Below are 15691 nucleotides of genomic sequence, written 5' to 3' on the forward strand. Positions count from 1 at the left end.
TATTTTTATTCAAATTTTTGCAACACGTATGTTTCATGGAAAAAAATAATAATCTATGTATTTAATCCATATAATTCATACACTGAGAGAAAAACCCAGGTCGTTCAAAAATTAATAAATGGATAATCCGATATTTTTAATCGGAATCATGAAAAGCCGATCAAGATTAGAATAATGTCCAATCAAGATAGCCGGATGTCATTGATAATTGATCGGCTTTTTAAGAAAGTGTCGGATTGTCCGTTTGTTAATTTTCAAACAACTTGGATTTTTCTCTCAGTGTAAGCATAAAAGTGAAATAGCGAAAGTATAGTTTAATTATTTCAATTTTAAATTCAACGTTTGCCATTTTCGTGATTTATCTCTGTAATAATTCTGATCCAAAAATTCTTCTTTCTTTTAACTTTTTATCAATTTTTGTATGCATTTCTGAATTAATTGATTTGATTGAAAAATAGTGTATCTCACATTCCGATCATACAAGTGGATATAAAAAGATTCGGATTTCCCGGCGCGAACTATTTCGCGCTTCAGCTACAGTCGAGCGATGCCAAGGAAGTTAGGTCGTTGGGTGACCTCTCTTAGTTCGGGGACAATATCGGAATTTGCCATTTTGTCGTCGAAGAAATGCGCCGAGAACGCTCTTCTACCTGCTGACTTCCTCTCTTACATTGCTAACATTCCTTTTCGTCGACTTGATACTCGCAATGAAATTCGCGCGCGAAGTCAAAAAGAACGAAACAGAAAAGAAATATAAGGAGCCAATTTAATATTATTATATTAGTAATATCCAACTCGCGAGACGACATTTACTTCAAATCAAAATATGTACAATACAGTTATATGTCTAGGATATTATATTCGCGCAAGTGTGTTTCTTTTAATAAATTAAGTTTTATTTGGAGAGGAAATAAAAAAAAAGAATTTATAGTCTATTCTACTCAATTTTAAAAAAAGTTAAAGTTATAAATGTTACTTCTATTGATAAGTTGATATTTCTTACCGTATTATTGTTAATTAAAATTCGATCAAATGTACGCATTTTTCTTGATCAAATAATCAATAAATAATAACATATTATTTCATTTAAGAGATGCTTGATTATGAAATTATCGACAGTGGAGTATTAAATTCTGTTATCGAAAATAATTTATGTACAAAATTGATTCAAAATTAGGATATAGAAAACTTTACTGTTAAATTGTGTATTTATTGAAAGATACATAATGTAATATTAAGACTTACTTTTTCAGAGTTTTCGAAGTCTAGTTTAAATGCCCACAGCTTCAGCCTTGCTGGTAGTTCTGAGATGGAGGTCAAAGTCAGAAGGAACTGTTCGGCCGATCCTAAAGGAAGGTCAGGATTGGCGGCCTGCGCCTCTTGTATCCTGGACTTTTCTTCTTTAGTGGGTAGCATCGTCAGAAGTTTCTGTTGGGATGATTTCGGGACAAGGAGGGAAACGAACGAAGAAAAGAAGTCAATTCGAAATTAGAGAAATTAGAATAAACTTGGAAACTAGAATATATGAGGGTTTTTCAAATAAACCTCAGGATTGACAGTCAACAGAAATTTAGAAAATTTTTATCAACCAGTAAATTAAAGCGGAATCGATATGATTTATACGAATAAAAGTTAAAAAATTGATTAAAAATATACATTAAGTAGAAAAATTTTCAAATAAACAAATAGTAAAAAATAATAATAATTAATTATTGTAATAATTTTTTATTTCCATTTTATCAAAATGGAATTATATCAAAAGTATCGAAACACACTGTATATGCTCGTATTTTTTCCCAGAATCTATATTGCGTACAAAAATATAAGAAATATTTTTTAATTTTTTATTTTTGAGCATTTTCATAAATTTTATTGAAAAATAGAAATACAAAGGTAAAAAAATGTAAAAATATGCTATATTCTCACCTCGATACCCTCTCTGTTCATAATAGTAGCATCCATTTTTAAAATCGCAGTTTTGATGGATCTCGGAGGCGGCAGTTTCGTCATACCAATGTTGATAGCGTTCGATCTTTTATGATTCAGCACGATAATCTCCTTGTTCTTGTTCATCTCCTGCTGCTTCTGCTTGCCAACAACAAACGAAAAATTTTCAGTTATATCGAAACATTTGCGCGCGATATACAACCTCGACACTCTCATCGTTATTACTTCGTAGCACTTGAAGTTATTACGGTACGATTAGTATTTTTTACCGTGCAACAAATACTCCGCTATAAAAACACACCAAAAGTTACAAAACATTCGACCATATCACACAATTTCGTGAAAACATAGTAGTAGGATATATTGAAAACGTCACTAGAATGGAATAAATGTAGCCATTCTTTTGATTGCAAGTGGAGACATATGCAGTGGATCAAAAAAGTATTTGCACACGTAGTTTTCTTACAATAACTTTATTCAAAAGAATAATACATAATTTATAATTGTGTCCATAAGTAACTTATTACATATACTGTATGTAATAAATTATATACTTATGGACACAATTCATACTTATGTATTATTCCTTCAAATAAAGTTATTGTAAGAAAACTGGGTGTGCAAATACTTTTTTAATCCACTGTACGTATATGGACGACGATTAGACGTTCTCTATCAAAATTATCTGACTGCAGATGACGGTTCACCAAACAATGTCCAATAGATGCAACAGCTATCACGCAATATATAAGATCATAAAACTATCCTTCATAAACTCAACCTACTTTCCACTTCTTTCAAAAATATTACAAAAAATATATATCCGCATAATGTCCAATACAAATCAATTTTTTATGTAAACGTTTATGTAGACTAAATGTAAATAAAAATAGCAAAAAAGTATCATAATATATAGGAGAGAATTTGAAATAATATCTCAAATAAAAGTATGCCAGAAAATAAAATGTTTTATAAAATAATTTTTAGAACATAAATTTATATTGAACGAGATAGATGTTAGACTGAGAACGTGTTACTTTAATATATGGATATTTAACTTTTTAAATTATAAATCAGTTTAATGAAAATCACGTAAGAATTGGAAGATACAGGATAAAAATCTCTTGTGCATAGGGTTTTTGAAACGGAGCAAACAACATAAAACTTGCAAGTCCACAAAATGCTTTATATGCCTTACTAAAAGTCGATATAGGTAATAGTAAAACGATGGCGAAGATTGTAGTTATCAATACGATTACACTATTGTCAGAACGTTAGAAGCAACATCTCTTACTAATAATCCCCAACAAATTAACCAATTACGGTAGAAAATAACAAACATAAATAAGATTTATAACGATTTACAATGTAGCGGTCTTTTAAAAAAAGAAATATCTTCTGCAAAGTATCTATTAATTGTGCATTATCAGCATGAGATTAATCGCACCAGCACTCGTGAGAAAATGCATCGTTCCGAATGCATGCATTCATATTAACGAACAACAAAACCACGCCGAAAGTTAAGGAATTAAGACTCACCTCCTGTAAAATTCCAGCATGCCATTTCGTTCATTTTTTTTTCGTGCGAGCACCAACAACATTGCCAAGAATATAAGAAGAAAATTAGTCGTATTGCAATAAACCATCACTACCACCACCCCTACTATTATCCGCCGCGTCGTCGTAATCGCTATTCATGATCGTTATCATAACCGTTATCCTCACGCGAAACGGTTAGCCACATTATTAAATTAGCCGACGTTATTGTACAGCGCTTATTCGATAATTACATACATTCGTGGCGGAGCACAAAGCTTGAGTGAAAGTCAATACGAATCAAAGTTTGCTTATAAGTTTCTTATTTCACATTTTTCTTTATGAAAATGTAGGGTTGATATAAATATATTTTTGAAAATATGTAATATAATAAGAAATTAATATATCGGTGCATTCATATAGACGCTAGTACAAGCAAAATTGTGGCATCGTTTTTATGCAGAAAGAAAGATAAAAATTTGAAATATTCTTTAATTCTTCTTGCTGTTCATATTTTTAAAATAATATTGGAGGCATAAAGTCATATTAAAAATAAAATTTATCTATAAGTTATGTATGAAATAAGAATTGTAGAATGACTTAATAACAAAAAGAGTCAACACTTATAACATCACTTATTTTCGTTTCTCTAACAATAAGAAAAGGCCAAGAATTAAATCAGGACATCGATTTAATTTTAAAGCAAGAGTAAAAAATAAATAACAAAAAAGCAATAGTAATTAATTCATAAGATTAAATCATAACAAGTTCAACAAAATTTTCAATATTACATCATAATTTCTTAAGTTGATATCTTGTTACTTTTTACGATGATTATTATCTTTTTGGCGCACTTTGTGCACCGATTTTTCCGACTTTTCTTCTTATTAGTTCTGAACATGTGGCATTCATCCTGATTTACGACCTTATGGAACAAGTGCAAGCAACTGTACACAACGTCACTATTTGCGTCGAAGACGAGTTTTCCTTTTATACCTCATGTTCCGTTTACATTTTTATTTCGTCGCCAACGGATTCGCGATTTTCTTGGCACGCGGCCACTTTTTCATTGCTTTTTATGAGCGTAGGTCGACTGTAATTATCGGTGTGCTAAGCGGGTTCAAAGGGCGAGAAAGAGCCGGTGTCGGAAACAACCGGAACGGAGAAATAATGCGGCAGCTTTCAGTAACGCTTGAAAAATACGCGCAACCCAGTCGCAGTCTCTCTGCCATACCTCTTGCTGCGATTTAGTTGTATACACAGACGCGAAATACAGGTGAGAGGAAACCAATATACCCGCGCCGTGTAATTACTGCGGTAATTAACGACGATATTCTCTACTCGATTGCAATGCTTCGGCACAATGCCAGTGAGAAATTTTTGTTATTTTCTAGCGCGCACGCGCGCGTACGTGTATGTGTAAAATCGTTTTGTAAATTATGTATATAATAACGTATATTAATTCTTCTATCACATATAGATATTTTATCGTTTCTCTTAAAATTGCTATAAAATGATTGAATACACTTTAGTTTTAATAAAATCCTATGTATTAAAAAGTAGTTGAAATGAAGCTATAAATTAAAAATATATTGTATAACAAGATTAAATTGCTCATTTTAATAATTATATAAATTTAATCACAAGAGAAGACAGAAAAATCTTGCGAAAATCGATATTATTACTTTATGTTTATATTAGTTTATGTAAATGTTATTATATAACGTTCCAAAAGTTGTTTACATTTCTAAAATATTTGTTCCAATTAATTTCCTTCTTTAATTTCTTACAGTTGAAAAGTATACAAAATAAATCGTGAGTGAATAAGCTAAGATGATCTCGTCTTTTTTAAAGCCCACATGATTGCGATTACTTTTATAGAAATAATAGAATAGAAATAAAACTTCAACAACTGCTGTATAATTAAAATATGTAGAGCATAATTTATAATAACAATACTATGATAAGATAGATGAAAGCTAGTGTATTATATATTCATGTACATCTCAAGCGCTATTTTCTTTGATATCTGTAGCACTTATTTGATTAACGTAATAAGTTTAAGATCCAAATCTTTGGTAATCTGATTAATATAATTATAAGCTTGAGATCCATAGAGTTTCAGTGAAAAAGGAATACTTGAACTACTATCTTTAAAATAACACCTATTTCAAAAATCTATATTTTTCAAATTTAAGACCAAAAATATTGTTTAATGCTGCTTGAACACAACAAAAAATGTAATTTAAAATAAGATCAATTCATAAAAACATTTATATAAAAGAAATAATAATAGAAAAATTGTTTATTAATACTATCAAGTTTCATCCATTATCCGTCATGGAGAAATCATTACTAAATCGTATGTCGAAACGACTATGATCCAGAACTGATCAAATAAATAGCGGTATTTGATTAGTTCGGTCACAGATTTATAAAAATAAATATTAACATATTAGAATATGAGAAATAAGCTTTACCTCTAATATTGTAAAAATAAAATAATATTTATCGTTGATTAATATTAAAAGTAATATCAAATTTTACTTTCCTAAAAAATAATTGTAATTAGAAAGTTATGTAACTAGTCTTTTTAAATCGATACGACCAATACAAAAAATAAAAATAAATTAGATTTTGTTATCACATAACTATATCAATTTACAATTTCACATTATTAATTATAAATAAACGGTAATTTCTTCTTATTTTGAACACTATTAAACCTATAAGCGTCAAACAGACGCGATAGAAAGATGTTATCCCCTTTAAACGTGTAGCAACCCCAACCTACTGGATCAACAGCAGCGTTTATGTACACAAGATTAGACGAGGTATATGCTTTGTGTATATTGGAATTTTAGTTCCGTGAAAAGGTCTTGTAACAATCTTGCATAAATCAAAATCGAATATTTGCTTTTTGTACAAAATTAACGATTTACAAAATGACTAGTACTATACAAACAAATTAATACAAAGCTAAATAAAAAATGGATTGAAAACTACAAATAATAATTTCCTAATATGTCATTAAATGTCATCAGTCTTTCTTTGAGAATTTCTTTTCAAACTAGTCTACCTAGATGGAAACGCCATTATTATCTGGACGCGATCAGTAAAGCTTGTATAAAGAGAACATAGTAAAAATAAACTTATAACGTAGCGAGATATGGCTTCTATTTTCATCTCGTTAAAAATTTTGGAGAATATCGTATTACAGAAAACTGCAAAATGTAGGTATACATTGCGAGAAGCAGCCGAGGATAGATCTCGTTTAAACGAGCATCGCTCTTTATGCCGTTTCCTTCAGCCAGCCATCCGTTCGAAACGGTGAAATTCGCGGTTCGTTGCACTCGTATAACGAAAACGACACGATCTGCGTAAAAGAAGTCGTACGTGAAGACCACTCACCTTGGTGATGAGATCCTTAGCGCGACTCTCGAAAAGATGCTCGAGCTTCTGAGTGTCAACGGCCACGGGCATCAGTTCGTCCCAGATCATCTTGTGTTTGTCGAGTCGCGCAAGAATGTTAGGATCGTCTCGTACCTCCTTCCAGAACAGTTTCACCGTCTTCTTGCTTTTCTTCGCGAGCAACGACGGCGGGCTCTTCGGAGTGTTGCTGGTCTCGTTAGCTAGCGGCAGCGGCCTCGACATCTTCAAGCTGACACCGAACGGCAGCGGCGGACCCTGAGGAAGAGGCGGTGGCAATCTCGCCCCCAGCGGCGGTGGTGGAGGTGCCAAAGCGTCTCCATTTGACGGTGCCATCGGTGGTGCCATCGGCGGTGGCGGTGGTGGCACACCATTCGTCACGTTAGCTGATCCCAACACGTCGATCTCATCCTCGGAATTCAGATCGGTGAAATCCAAGTCGCAAAGCGCCAATGGTCTCTTCAGTTTTTTTACCAGTTCCTCCCAGTGCAGCTCGTTCTCAGACTTTTTCGTTTCTTGCAATTTGGGCAGATTATCGCCGGTTGGCGACTTCAGTACATCCGCCTTTGACTTTGACTTCGCTAAACCTTCCTTTGCCTTTGAGATTAATCCGCTCATATCTCCTATCCTAAAGACATGCGTAAAAATTGCTAAAATTATACATATGCTAATATTATTATAATTGTTAATATTATTATTTTATGTAATCAACGCTGACAGTATATATTACAACATAAAATAGAAAGAAAAAGTTACATTTAGATGAGCTATTAAAATCGAATAACATTGATACATTTACCGATTTAATTGTTGTATTGTTGAGTTACTAAATTACTTTAATTACATTAATTACATGTTATATGTACGAATTAAAGCCAATATAATTATCGTGGCTTTAAATTTTAATGTTAAACAAAAACAATCTCTATATTGAATTCTGACAATTTTGACATTATAAACTTTTATGTATTTGTAAAATCCAAAAATGGAAATTATTTGGACAAATTATCACGGTGAAATTATTGAAGTTAAATGTGTGTGTGTGTGTGTGTGTGTGTGTGTGTGTATGTGTGTGTGTGTATAGTGTAGATATTGTTATATAATTCCATTTTTTCAAAAATATTCTAATTTATTTTGCCTGTAATAAATTTAATTATTAATGTCACATTATAATATGTAAAGTAGTATGCACTATGCACCTTGCAGTAATATGATTTATCAATTATTCATTTTAAGGTATTTTTAAAGACTGTTTTATGACAAAAGTCAAAACGCGTAAAGTTATTTATCAATTTGTTAAAAGTTTCGTATCCAACAAAGAAGTAACTATATTAAACGCTCTATTCTCGCAATATTCCGTATAAAATTAACTCGGTAGAATTTCCGACTAACAATAAAGTACAAAGTTCAGACTTCTTCAGCCTTCGAGTATCATTGCTATTGTCAATATCACACACTATCCTAATATGTTATTTTTCACTTTAACTTGTCATAAAATTTGAACCAATTTTTGTGTTCAAACACATTTATATTTATATAATTTATATTTCACGTTTAATAAAGAAAGTTTTTTTTTAGTAAAATACAGACAATTAAATTGTTAATAACTAAGTGTGCTAACAATTAATTATGTTTGGAATGAATGATATACCCAAATAACGATGAAGGTAATTTATATATTAATAAAAAAAACTTATACTTGTTTATACGCGTTTTATCTTTTATTAATTTCGTTCTTATTTTCTTATTAATAATTTTTTAGAATTTGATTAATTTCGAGACTTTTTTATGTCTTCTTATAATGTCGGTTAATAAAAAGTTTGCATTCTAAAGTTTCGTAAATACAGAAGCGAATATAGAAGCGAGATGCAGAGGATAAATCAATCGAGCAGCATGCATTTTAAATAAAGGCTGCGTCTTTCCCGAAATTACCTGGAAACTTTCTCTTCCACGGGACTGCTAGGTATAAGATTCTGTGCTGCCAACTTCTGAGTGAGATCCTTGACGGTTCCTTCCCTCTTAAGCTGTAGAACCACTCGACGATCTTCGTCTTCGTCGGTGTGATTACTCTCGTTGTACTCGACACCTTCGTTGGGACTTTTGCCGTACCATGGCTTCTTCTCCTCCGAGTCGAGCTTGTTCGCGGCATTCATCAAGGGCGTCAAGTCTTTTCTGCTATTCGTTCTGGACAACTTGTTCGAAGGAGAATCAGCGTTCCTCTCATAAGAGGTACCGTTCGTATATCGCAGACTGTTTGTTGCGAACTGACCTTTAATAGCAGAAGGTTAAAAGTATTTATTCTAACGATAGAATTTCTTTTCAATGCACGTCGTTTTAAAAAGAAATGCGAATAGTAAGGAAGCAAATGATCTATTAAGTCCGTCTATTTCAAGAAAGATTTAACGGCACACACATTTAGTATAACATATTTTTAGCTTATTTATTTGTGAATAGATATATCAAGTGTAAAATTATATGATAACAAGATTTATCTTAGAGAGTGTAAAACGGACTAAATACGAGCCAAGCGCTGTTGGCGGTGCACAAAAGTTAATCCCTTTATTTATCTTGTTAAGAATGTAAGTCATATTATTTTTGATAATCGGAGATTTAATTAGAAATAAAATAAATTATGTTTGTAAATAATAAAAAATATTTTAAATGATCCGTATAAGTACTCACTTTCCTGATCATCGGTGTGACCAAGCGAAGCTCTCATGTTTGCAGTAGCCTCTTGTTGCTCTCTAATGAAACTCCTCTGTCTCTCCGCGCGTTCTCTTCGCCGTCTTAGCGCTGGTGTAACACCAACATCCACTAAAACATGTGAAACCATATTTTCTTCAGTAAGTTAAATTTTGCTTCTATTAATAATCGCGTATAAAAGTCATAAAAAAAATTTTTTGTTAATATAATTTTGTACATTTAATTGATTGAGATTCAAAAAGAACACTGACAAATTAGATATGTACTTTATAACAACGTAATCAATCTATCATGTCATATTCAGTCTATATATGACATTTTTAAAGATTTGATAAAGCATTTATGCTAATCGTGCATTGTATTTTCAATGAAAAACTTAGGATGTATGCTCGTCTAAATTTGCAAGATAAAAATTTTAGATAATAAAGAAAAATAGATAATTACCTTTATTTTCCTTATAACTGCCGTTGAGCTGGACTTCACCCAGATGACCCTGGGAACTTTGAGAACTACTTGATTCGTCGTCATCATCTGGCAGGTTCGAATTTAAGGTGTTATTCAGCGCGCTCACACCCAGAGAATGATTTAGCCGTGGACTCAGCCGTGCATTCAAAGACATTGATAGGGGCGAGTTACCCGTTGAATGCCTCCGAGACTTTCGCCGTTCGTGAGAATCCACCAGAGACTTCCGATTTCGTAAAGTTTTCCTACGCAGTGAATCAGAAATATCGAATCAGAAACATTTTGATCAAATAAAATAGAATGTTTGTAAAAATATATGCATCTAATTGCAAGATCTTTCCTTTTTCTTCTATAGATCATACAACATTTCAGAAAATTATATATTAATTAATTTAAATGCGGATGAAAAAGAAGGAATCTTATTACATCAATGATCGTATTGTCGATTATAAAGATATCCAATTATATCAAATAAAAAATCTTTACTGTTACTTATTCACTGGCAAAGTAAAAATTACTTATTTGGTCTTATTACATAATATTATACGTTCCATGGCAAATTATGATATCACCTACCTTATATTGTCATCCAATTGACGTATAGGCGAACCCCTGTCGCCGTCTTCGTGATGCAACACCGCTTCGTAGATTTGAAACTGTCTGAGCAGGTCAAGATCCGTGCCCTGTTTCGACATGTACCTCTGAATAACGCCCTCCATACCCTGTTCCTCGAGGCAGTCCACTTGATCGTAGTACGTGTCTTGATCGGGGATACCATTCAAACACTTGTTGATCAAAGTCGTTGCGTATATAAGCAACTCCGTGTCAGCGGCGTCATAATCCTTCAGGAGTTTCATCACGTTAATCCACGGTACCACGCCCCTGGCCTGATCGACCGCCCTCACAGCCCTGACCAACAGCAGGCTGTTTGTTTCCACGTATTCCACAAACACGAGCAGTAGTTTCAACGCCGTCTTCACCACCAGCCGAAAACGACTAGCAATTAACGTATACAACCATTCCACCGTCTGCCCATGTTCCATCACCCCGTTCATGCCGTCGACGTACAGCATCACCTGGCCGAGTGCTGCATAAATGCAAACGAGTTGCGAGATTAAAACACGAAGGGCGAAATTGTTCCAGACAATCGGGCATAAAGAGTGAAGCCTTTAACCGTTGTCCGCGTAAATGTACCTCTCTGATAGATTTTATGGCCACACTCAAATAACATAAAGACCCAAGAGATTCTTGAAACATCGCAAAAAGAGAAGTAAAAAATTAAATATTTTTTTAAATGCCGTTTAAACATGCACTCCCTAGGAGATTAGCGGAGAAAGAAATCTATTTTTATACGAACAGCTGCCTTTTAAGATATCGTTGCCAATACTCCAATTACATTAAATATTTTCCGCATTAATCGATATTTTTCGCCTAAATTTTTAAATCTCCCTGTTGATATATAACCATTAATCTTGTCTCTTAATTCGCACCGTGGCATTTCTCGCTATTTTTACCGGAACGTAAAAATATAAGCGGAAACGTCGGAATGATGACCTCTACCGATGCAGATACGCAACGAGAAATACAACCGTCGTTGCACAAACCGATGCGATACCCATCAATCTCGGCTCGATCCAAAACGATGTTACCTATTTTTTTTACCATGCCCCGTTGTTTACGAAACTGATTTCCGTCCCGTCCTCGGGCCACGAACGCAGGCAGGCGCGATTGGAATTTAACGAGCAAATTCCACCGATCGCGGCAGGTTTACTCAAATTTTATCCGACATAATATTATGGTCGAAAATATGCTTGCGCTCACACGCTTATCGCTTGAAACACGCATATCCCGATGAAAAGCCCTCCACCCGCCCTGCCCTAAACAAATTACGGCACGCTTGGCGTGTAAAATGCACGAAAAATATAGAAGGAAGCTGCTGCGAGCATTCATGTACTGCAGGTAAAACCGCTTCAACTGAAATTAATTATAAACAATGAGAAAAAAATCGGAATCTCCCATGCTACACTTTGTCGAGTAATAATTACACGTGGGTTTACATGCAACTTGAAAATGCGCATGAAAATCCAAATCATTTATACGATATGCAAACGAAATAATTGATGTTACACTAATTGTAAGTCGCAAAGCCAATTAGTGAGTGTTTATCAAATGAAATATATGAGTTACCATCGCAACGAACTATTCCAAATCCAACTCGGAAATCGACTTTGTTTGCGAGAATGCTAACGATGTTTAATTTTCGCGAGAATTATGTTGTACACAAAATGTAAGAAATAATATTGATAGAAAATCAGCAATTTTTGAATCCCATTCGCGTGTATGTGTTATAATCAATATTTAACCTATGCAAATTTGGAGCTGGATAGTGCAATCAAGTTAACGAGGCTTTTATCTCGATAAAAATGTAACTGTTTACGTATACTGATTCTCCAATAGAATATCATCAAAATTCTGGCATTCGCGCGATCGTGTGCTTCGTATCAGCAACACAGGCTGGCAATGACAATGATCATGAAGCAATTTCGGCACGTTCCACTAATAAACGTTAATCTAGCCGTTATCGTTAGATAGGCCATAAAGTTAGGATGCAAAATCTAATTAGAATCAAGACGTATATAAATTGCGTCGCGCATAATTAAAACATCTGATATAATTATGTTGCAGTCGAGGGGCATTGTAAGTTACTTTAAATAGACTGCAAAATGTGTAATATACGCGCATGGTACCAACTTCTGTAATAAAAACAGAAAAATTGCATAAGAATTTAATAATAAGTTGCTTCAAATAGATATCAGGTAATAAACAATAGTCAAGAAAGATTGTTAAATTATATTTAAATGTAAATAAAATAAATTCAATTATTCTTATTATCTCTTAAAATATATTATACTTCTCAAAATTGCGTTTGCAATATCAAAATCTTTGCTTCTCGTATCTTTTACTGCTTTATTATGGGTTTCTCGATTCGCTTCAGTCTCCCCTCTAATACAGAGACGGATGCGACGAATGCATTACAAGATTACAACATGAAATTAGCGTGCTCATTCGCGTATAAGCCGGCGGTTTACAAAGTACTTGAACGCGGCTCCGAGATATCGCACTCAAAGGCACGATCAAAGAGCACCATTCATAATTCGCGACGCATCGCGGGTTTGACGAGTAGCTGCGAGCCACCGTGGGGCTCCCACGTGTTGACGCTTTCGTAAATGCGGCGCGTTAACACCTGGTGTCACCTTCTCTCGCTCGCCGTACTTTTAGATGGCAATATCATCGTCGCCACGTCCTTCTTGGAAAGACAAAGACTAGGGACGTTGATGCCTCGCTCGTTAAACGTTAGCTACATTACGCCGGTATTATCTTATCGTTACTTGCGGCAAAGCGGGAGCGCGCGCGCGTAGAGAGCGTCTATGTCTACCACGAAATCTCGGTGCGCATGTTATCTCGGCAAGGTCATATCGTTCTCTTAACTCAATTTGCGAATCCGTTTACGATAGGACTTTCCCGCCATCTAATTGGATGAACCGACTACTGCTGTTATTGCGGAAGTTATAGAATAATCATCTCCTGGTATTGTTATTGAATTGTTGGCGGTACGCCACAACAATAGCTATTTACAAGTTATAAAAATTAATTGGACATTTTTATAGAGATCGTGATTAATAGATAAGATATCTGCACATGAATTTAAAGGCATCAAGATAAAAGTTTTTTTTAGTCTTTATAATATATATCGATGACATAACTTCGTTATTGTATTATAATTGAGACTCATATAATTGGCAATATATCTTGATTAATTATAGAAAGACTAGATATACTATAATCATCTAATATTTATTAGAAACTATCAGAATAACCAACGAATAATTAGTAATAACTAGAAGTTTTTAATTAAGAACATTAAAGAAAAAATAATATAAATTATTTCTGTCACAGAACTGAATAGTACTTCTTAATATTTCTTTTATCTAGGAAAAAATGTACCACATTTTTTAAATGATCGTGTATATGTTTAATATATATCTAATACTTTTAGTCCTAAAAATAAAAATAATTTTTATAAGTAAACCACTTGAAAATATCATTTTGTTCTTACGCGTGTAGGAAAATCTCAATTTGTTTGAAGAAGATGAAAGTTTTATCGATAATAATAAGAGAACGGTTTAAGCGAGAAAAGGTCTAGACTTTATTGAATTGGAGATGAGCATTAGGGACGCAGTTACCCTTCAATTTTATAATAAATGAATAAAGTACTCACCTCGTAAAATGTAATTTTGGTAATTCTGGTCGGCTTCGCTGCTGACTTTGATCAAGCAGGCAAGTCCGTCATTTTGCACAAACTCGTGCACCAGATCCTTGTCCTCCTGGAAAATTCGAATTCGCGATAAGTCAATTTTATTACAACTTAACGAGGCGACAGAATTAATCTACGTTGTTCTAAATAGGAAACAGTTTGCAGAAATGTTTCCTTAAAGGCCTTTATTGCTGCTAGGTACGCTTCTTTATTATATCAGAACGGAAAGCTTTTAATGTATAAAACTTAAAAAAATATCGCATTACGTGTTAAACATTGTATTACGCGTGTAATTACTTTACATCAGAATAAATATAAAATCGATCAAAATAATCAATAGTTCTTAGCTATTACAATTATTAATTAAGTATGTTTTTATATAACAGAAAATTTCATTAAATATTTATTCAGATTTCAGAAGCAATTTTTATGTTGTTACTCGAACAATCGCAAATCTCGATTCATAACATCTTCATATGTGTTTATATATTTTTTGGGATGTACGGGCAAGCTTTCCGAGTTGGAAGAAACTTCAGAGAAAACATAGAAAAACTAACATAGCTGCTGATATCCGATCCTGACAGCGACGTCACGGCAGCGTGATTTACCTCTACATTACCACCTAAGCTCAACCCGCTCTACCGTGCAGCCGGGGTTAAATGGAATTAGTTATGCCGCTTCGGGCGCAAAGTCGCGGGCATAATGGAAAATCTACCAAGTTTGATTAAACCCCCTCGTTTCCAAGGCGCCGCGGCGCCGAGCCGGTGCCACGGCCGTTCGCGAACTAGTCGGACTTCTCTGATTCGCGTATATATACTTGGGTATTCTCCAGTGTTTCCCCTCTCCCACTTCTCCCCCGCCAACCGGGAGACGGTGGAAGTTTACACGGGACTTAGGCGCGACATAGACTCGATTAGCTCGACGGATTAAGAAGCGAAATTGAACTCGTACCGTCGCGTCGCGTCGATGCGTTTCCTCAATTTCTGCGCCGCGAAGGGAAACTTGAAACTAGCCGAAAGGGGAGAGATAAAGGGCAGGTTCGCATATCGGACGCCTCGTGGAAGTAATTATGAAATATATGGTTACACGACGTGTCCCTGCGACAAGATTAGATACGGGGGCGGACGTGCAATTGATTTGCGCCTACGGTAAATTCGATTAGCTGTACGGATTAACAACGAAGGATGTGCAAGAATATGAGGGATACATGTGATGTGAAAGGGTCGTGATGAAGATTGAAACCCGCAGTGGCAATAATCGGAAGGATTGTTAAATGCGGGCAAAGTTTAATTAACTCTC

General features: G+C 34.2%; 1 protein-coding gene across 17 annotated transcripts in view; it reads right to left on the reverse strand.

The window, feature by feature from the left end:
- LOC139809621 (FH1/FH2 domain-containing protein 3-like) overlaps window positions 1-15691 on the reverse strand; it is a 162571-nt gene that overhangs the window by 17306 nt on the left and 129574 nt on the right. For 10 of the 17 annotated variants that reach the window (XM_071772643.1, XM_071772641.1, XM_071772639.1 and 7 more), the window contains 8 exons: window positions 14357-14462; window positions 10654-11164; window positions 10060-10322; window positions 9595-9726; window positions 8845-9181; window positions 6895-7540; window positions 1927-2088; window positions 1246-1428 (listed from right to left, as the gene is read on the reverse strand). In XM_071772643.1, the coding sequence (XP_071628744.1) occupies window positions 1246-1428; window positions 1927-2088; window positions 6895-7540; window positions 8845-9181; window positions 9595-9726; window positions 10060-10322; window positions 10654-11164; window positions 14357-14462 (2340 nt within the window). Of the gene's footprint in view, window positions 1-1245; window positions 1429-1926; window positions 2089-3486; window positions 3543-6894; window positions 7541-8844; window positions 9182-9594; window positions 9727-10059; window positions 10323-10653; window positions 11165-14356; window positions 14463-15691 lie in introns of those variants that run through there. The other 7 variants (XM_071772640.1, XM_071772646.1, XM_071772651.1 and 4 more) reach the window with 3 other exon arrangements.

The sequence above is a fragment of the Temnothorax longispinosus genome, chromosome 3, assembly GCF_030848805.1.
Source record: "Temnothorax longispinosus isolate EJ_2023e chromosome 3, Tlon_JGU_v1, whole genome shotgun sequence".
Lineage (NCBI taxonomy): Eukaryota > Metazoa > Arthropoda > Insecta > Hymenoptera > Formicidae > Temnothorax > Temnothorax longispinosus.